The sequence below is a fragment of the Lampris incognitus genome, chromosome 2 (genome assembly GCF_029633865.1).
Source record: "Lampris incognitus isolate fLamInc1 chromosome 2, fLamInc1.hap2, whole genome shotgun sequence".
In the NCBI taxonomy this organism is placed as follows: domain Eukaryota; kingdom Metazoa; phylum Chordata; class Actinopteri; order Lampriformes; family Lampridae; genus Lampris; species Lampris incognitus.
Genome location: NC_079212.1, coordinates 5,325,924 through 5,332,750, shown reverse-complemented (window position 1 = coordinate 5,332,750; position 6,827 = coordinate 5,325,924). Strand labels below are relative to the sequence as shown.

Below are 6,827 nucleotides of genomic sequence, written 5' to 3'. Positions count from 1 at the left end.
AAGTGTGTGCTGACCTCTTGTGGAGAGACACGGAACTGCCTGCAAGCCAAACGGGTTCAACAACTGCGGTTCCTTTGGAAAGGCGTCAATAAAATGACAAAATGGTTTGAAGTCGCTGCTGTCTTGCTTCCTAACAGGAAGCAAATGTCGTGAGGAGTTTTCACACTAACCTCCACCATTTGATTCTAGATCACAGCTGAATGATAATTACATTTATATACAGCGCCTTTCTAGACACCCACAGCGCTTATGAATTATGACGTCTGGGTGTCCGACCCCCATTGGACTCGAACCCAGGACCTTCTCGCTGTGAGGCGTCCGCGCTAAATACTGCGCCACCGTGCCGCCTCTCTCTCTCTCTCTCTCTCTCTCTCTCTCTCTCTCTCTCTCTCTCTCTCTCTCTCTCTCTCTCTCTCTCTCTCTCTCTCTCTCTCTCTCTCTCTCTCTCTCTCTCTCTCTCTCTCTCTCTCTCTCTCTCTCTCTCTCTCTCTCTCTCATTAAAGTGTCACAGTAAAAGCAGTAGAGTAAACAGTAAAGAAAAGTAGAGCTTTATGTTATGGAGTAAAAGTTGGGAGAGTCTCTTAAAGGTAATATCCTCAAGCAAGCACAGATACTCAGAACTGCACGTGAACAAAGTACCGAGTGCCTTGCTCCTCACTGGCCGGGTGGGGAGCTGGACCTTTTATTCTGTCCTAAATAACATAACACAATACAGGAGGGACACGAGGTGCGGGTGATACATGCATCATTGGATCTTTAATACTGTCCGCTTACAAAGTCATGTGTCGACCAGCAGCAGCAGCAACACAACTTTAACCGGCAGTACGAGACAACAGCTCCACTTCCCTCACCCACGAAGGGCCCGGTGAAGAATAAATAGTTCGGCAAGCTCGGGCCAACACTAAACCATACACCACTTTACAGACTCGACCCCTCTATTCTGAATCACTTTCAGCCCACATCAGCTGTGGCGTTGTCACATTACGTCATCGTCACCCTGTACGCGAGCAGACCGGACTTGTTCTCCAGTTCGTAGTCCACTTCGCTGTGCGTCCCCTTGAGGTTTCCTACACGTTGGTGCTCCTGGCGTGGTCTTTGGCCTGGCGGAGTCCATACAGCCACTTGATCACCCTTGCGTTCCTCTCGATGACGGAGACGCCGTACGGAGCGCGCTCCGTGGCGTCGGCGCCTTCCTCCTCGTCTCCGCCCCCTCGCTCAGAGCCCGCGCACTCCGACCCCGGGGCGCTGGCGCTGCGGAAGCGGGTCATGGACACGATGTCGGAGCCGGACGCCGTCAGCTCCTGCAGCTCCGACGGGTCCAAACCGCACAGGTTGAAGAAGCGCTCCAGCTCCGTCCCGGCCCGGGAGCACCGGTCGCTCATGTCCGACTTCGAGCGGGTTAGTGACGGGCGCTTCCTGGAGCTGGAGGATGACAGACGGGTAACCGCCGGAGAGGCAGGGGGGAGGAGGAAGTTGTTGGCAGGGGGTAAGGTAATGGCGGGGGCCTCCGTCGGAGAGGCCGGAGATGGGTCCGGTTTCGAGGGGGCCCGAACGGGTTTCAGAGGCAGCGTTTTCTGGTGGCGGAGACGCAGGTTTGACGCCACCGGGCGGAGCGGAAACTGGGAATGCAGCAGCATAGGGTGGAGTGGCTGCCGGATGAACTGCTGCGGCCTGCTGGGGGTCCTCACCGGCCTTTCGTTGGGGATGACATCCACCCTCCTTACGGTCACTGAGACCGGCGAGCCCGCGGGACCGGGGCTGGAGGCTTTCAACCTCACCTTGGCTGGACTGGACAAGACCGGACCAGAGGAAGGACCTTCTCTGGCCTGCTTTGGTGCTTCAGCAGCCGGTAAAGGAGGAGTGGGAGATTTGGGTTCGGTGTCGGGGGAGTCGGTTGGCTGACTCTCATCCGAACTTACCGCAGCAGAGGACGGCCCATCGTTCACGCCGTTAATCAGGTTACTCAGGTGCTCGAGGTCCAGCGGGAGGGCACCTTGCTGCGGGCTCGGTTGGGTCGGCGTTTTCCTGACGGGACGGATGGGAGCGCCTGGCAACGGGAGAGGCTTGTTGACCGGCTGCTGCTTGGAGAGAGCCACCTGACTCTTGACATATTTGGCCTTGTCCGCCTCGAGTCTCTCCACGGCACTCTGCTTTGGCCTGGCCGACACCGGGGAGGGTTGCCGGTTGAATTCCGGCCTCGCGAGTCCCTTCGGCCGCAGGCGCAGGGGTGTAGCGACTACGGCGCTCTTCAACGGTTGCCTCGGTGGGGACTTGAGGGTCTCCACGGGCATTATGGGGAAGGAGATGACCACTCGCACAGTGGCCTGACTCGTCTGTGGGAACTCGATTTCTAAAGCGATTTGTCTTCCCGGGAGTTCTTCCTTCTAACCCAAATGTGCTGCTGTTGCGGCTCCCCGTCAGTCAGCTCTGCTTCTTGTGACCCCAGAATCCCACTTGAACCCTGGCGCCTTGACACTCAGGCGTCCTGTGGGAAAAACAAGAGACACCACATGAGCGAACCACAATGTGAGCAAACACATCGAGGAACTGCGAGTGACTCTTCGGTCAGAAGAGCTGGTAAAAAGAAGAGCGTTAACATCAACAGTCAACATGCACACACACAAAACAAGCCTTTACCCCCTCCCCCCCTTCACCTCAATTGTACTTGGCCAATTACCCCACTCTCCTGAGCCGTCCTGGGAGGGCTGCAGACTACCACATGCCTCCTCCCGTACATGTGGAGTCCCCAGCCGCTTCTTTTCACCTGACAGTGAGGAGTTTCCCCAGGGGGGCGTAGCACGTGGGAGGATCACGCTCTAGAGCAGGGTTTCTCCACCCAGTCCCTCAAGGACCCCCTATCCTGCAGATTTTCTTTGCAACCCTGAATAGGTACCTGTTTGTAGTTATTCAACCAATCAGCAATGAACGTCTGAGTTTGCACACCCTGCATAATTAAGCGCTGCGAGATGACTGGTCGAGTAAGTACAAGCAGGGCTACCTATGCAGGGTCACAATGAAAACCCGCAGGATAGGGGGGTCCTTGAGGACTGGGTTGGGAAACCCCGCTCTAGAGCCTATGTAACGATGACGTCAGCCGGGGGCAGAACAAAGCCGGGAGCGGTGACGTTAAATACGAACCACATCCTCCGGCAGCGTACGTCATCTAGCTAACGTTAGCCAACGTGTCCTCATGCTGTGTTCTCGGGGGCCAGAGTCGAAGAAGTACTAAACTAAACCTGAAGCTGGATCGCATACCAGCTGCCACTGCCAGTCTAACGGAGCTGTGGTTAAACGCGGCGAGACGGAGGGACTGGACGGAGGGACTGGACGGAGGGACTGGGCGGAGGGACTGGACGGAGGGACTGGACGGAGGGGATCAGCAAACCTGCTCGTGTCTGTAGCGCACACTTCACATCAGCTAAGCAAGGCAACGTTACGCCGAACTTTCACCTGATACTTGCCTCCAGCTAAGCTCCGCCCACAAAAACGTCACTGTTTACTAACAGAAAAGGGGTCTATCCCCCCCCCCCCAACAGGTGCCCCAGCCGACCAGAGGAGGCGCTAGTGCAGCGACCAGGACACATACCCACATCCGGCTTCCCACCCACAATGTGTCTGTAGGGACGCCCGACCAAGCCGGAGGTAACACGGGGATTCGAACCACCGGATCCCCGTGTTGGTAGGCAACGGAATAGACCGCCACGCCACCCGGATTACCCCCCCCCCCCATTTACCTTTAAAGCAGGGGTGTCAAACTCCAGGCCTCGAGGGCCGCAGTGTCTGCAGGTGTTTGTTGCAGCCGTGCACTGCACCACCCGATTTAACTAATTAGCTCCGCTCCTGGATCAGGGAGGGGGAGGAACTAGCTTAACCAGGTGGTGCAGCGCACGGCTGCAACAAACACCTGCGGCCCTCGAGGCCCTCGAGGCCTGGAGTTTGTGACACCCCTGCTTTAAAGAGACGCGAGCGCCTCTTTGTCACGTTCTCTCTGACAACGTACACCAAAGTGCCACCGGAGGCAACAGAGACGCGGTTAAACGAAGAGGTGAGGAGGGGAGACACGGCTCCACCCCCCACACCCCCACCTGTCAGGAGGAAAATGCCTCCTCAACTTTAAATAACGCTCACGGTCACCAGGGTTCATCAGCTGGTGGACCAGCAAGGCCGCAGTAGCAGCGCAGCATGAAAACCCGTCCGGGACCAGAGGAGGCGCTATCCGGGGAATGTGGCGGAAGAGGGGCACCGGGTTGGAAGGGCCCAGCACGCCTGCCTGCACTGGGACACGGAGGACATGGAGGACATGGAGGACAGGGAGGACAGGGAGGTGGTGTAGGGGGAGAAGCTGCTGCTCGGATGGTCCGAATCTGCCGGCCACATTCCCAACATGTTTCTCATTCCAGCCTGAGCCGGGCCAAGCTCCTGCTGAGGATCACGCCGCTGTGGAGCTACTCCACCTCCACCACAGAACCGCTAGGGAGTTATTCCACCTTACTCCACCTCCACCACACAACCGCTAGGGAGTTACTCCACCTCCACCACAGAACCGCTAGGGCGTTACTCCACCTCCACCACAGAACTGCTATGGCGTTACTCCACCTCCACCACAGAACCGCTAGGGCGTTACTCCACCTTACTCCACCTCCACCACACAACCGCTAGGGAGTTACTCCACCTCCACCACAGAACCGCTAGGGCGTTACTCCACCTTACTCCACCTCCACCACAGAACTGCTATGGCGTTACTCCACCTCCACCACAGAATCGCTAGGGCGTTACTCCACCTTACTCCACCTCCACCACAGAACTGCTATGGCGTTACTCCACCTCCACCACAGAACCGCTATGGCGTTACTCCACCTTACTCCACCTCCACCACAGAACTGCTGTGGAGTTACTCCACCTTACTCCACCTCCACCACAGAACCGCTGTGGAGTTACCCCACCTTACTCCACCTCCACCACAGAACCGCTGTGGAGTTACTCCACCTCCACCACAGAACTGCTATGGAGTTACTTCACCTCCACCACAGAACCGCTGTGGCGTTACTCCACCTCCACCACAGAACCGCTGTGGAGTTACTCCACCTTACCCCACCTCCACCACAGAACCGCTGTGGAGTTACTCCACCTCCACCACAGAACCACCATGGAGTTACTCCACCTCCACCACAGAACCGCTGTGGAGTTACTCCACCTCCACCACAGAACCGCTATGGAGTTACTCCACCTCCACCACAGAACCGCTGTGGAGTTACTCCACCTTACCCCACCTCCACCACAGAACCGCTGTGGAGTTACTCCACCTCCACCACAGAACCACCATGGAGTTACTCCACCTCCACCACAGCACCGCTGTGGAGTTACTCCACCTCCACCACAGAACCGCTGTGGAGTTACTCCACCTTACCCCACCTCCACCACAGAACCACTGTGCAATTACTCCACCTCCACCACAGAACCGCTGTGGTGTTACTCCACCTCCACCACAGCACCGCTGTGGAGTTACCCCACCTCCACCACAGAACCGCTGGGGAGTTACTCCACCTCCACCACAGAACCGCTATGGAGTTACCCCACTTCCACCACAGAACCGCTGTGCAGTTACTCCACCTTACTCCACCTCCACCACAGAACCGCTGTGGAGTTACTCCACCTCCACCACAGCAGCTGTGTATCTCCAAGGCAAAGTCTTTATTGCCCCTCACAGGCAAGCCGGTCTGCAGCCAGTATAATAAACCCTCACACAACACAAACACACCAACACCAACACCAACACCAAGGCAGAGCGGCCAGCAGGACCGGCGGGCCGGGAGAACCACAGGAGTTCGGACACACGGACCAAGCAAACCAGCGACCTGCAGACAGCAGAGGAAGACCAGCGACCACTAAACCACTGACCGGGGGGGGGGGGGGGGGGGACAAAGGACGCCTCGTCTCTCTTAGTCCTAACACGGGGCATCCTCACCCCACGACCTGAGGGTAACAGCCCAAACTCCGGCCCCAGGGGGGTGACCCCGGCACTCCAGAGGGGCCTAGACCACTATCACCCACACCTTCTGAAGGACCGGCCTGGACTGCTCTGCATAGTGGCTTTTATCAGCCTAGGACTCACAAGTCCACCGACCTCAGAGGAATGTGTATCAGATGGTCGCCCGGACAAACCGAGACAGAAGGTCTGGTGTGGTGGACTCGGACCCGTCCGTGCACGTTGTGTTGGGACACACACAAGACGAGGGCAGCCGAAGCAGGAAGTGACGCACAAGACGAGGGCAGCCGAAGCAGGAAGTGACACACAAGAGTCACATTCCGAACCCGCGAGCCAGGTACACAAAATGAAAGCGATGAAACACGAGCACAAAGCCTACCGAGGGAAACCCTGGTCCTGACGAGCTGAGGTCGGGCTCAACACGATCCGGACCACTTCCAGAACTCACCCGGGGAGATCCGCGTCCTGGAGCGCACGACCGGGCCTCCGCCACGGGCCAAGAGAAAAACACACACACACACACACACACACACACCTCCGCAAGACGCGGCAGCCTGCACACAGGACTAACCTGTCCGACCGCCCACAGGCTCCTCCCCTCCGTCCCGCCCCCTGCCGGGCGGCTCGTCCAATCACCATCTCACGACCGAGGGGGGCGAGCGCTTGGACCACGTGACCGCCGTTTTCCTTTCCGAACTTTTCTTCCCCGCTTTTCTTAAGATTCATCCTTCATCATTGTGTACATGTGTGTGTTAATTCATCTTTCATCATTGTGTACATGTGTGTGTTAATTCATCCTTTCATCATTGTGTACATGTGTGTGTTAATTCATCTGTCATCA

The 6,827-nt window shown here is 57.3% G+C and overlaps 1 protein-coding gene across 2 annotated transcripts; it reads right to left on the bottom strand.

Annotated features, from left to right (window-relative positions):
- Positions 1–645: 645 nt before the first annotated feature.
- Positions 646–6,536, bottom strand: fam110a (family with sequence similarity 110 member A). 2 transcript variants are annotated; one of them, XM_056274949.1, is made up of 2 exons: positions 6,435–6,536; positions 646–2,485 (listed from the first exon to the last, which is right to left on the bottom strand). In XM_056274949.1, the coding sequence occupies exon 2, from the start codon at positions 2,289–2,291 to the stop codon at positions 1,068–1,070; it is 1,224 nt and encodes a 407-aa protein (XP_056130924.1). In that variant the 5' UTR covers positions 2,292–2,485; positions 6,435–6,536; the 3' UTR covers positions 646–1,067. The 2 variants fall into 2 exon arrangements, with proteins under 2 accessions (XP_056130924.1, XP_056130925.1); XM_056274950.1 differs by having other exon boundaries at positions 6,366–6,495.
- Between the last annotated feature and the right edge of the window lie 291 nt (positions 6,537–6,827).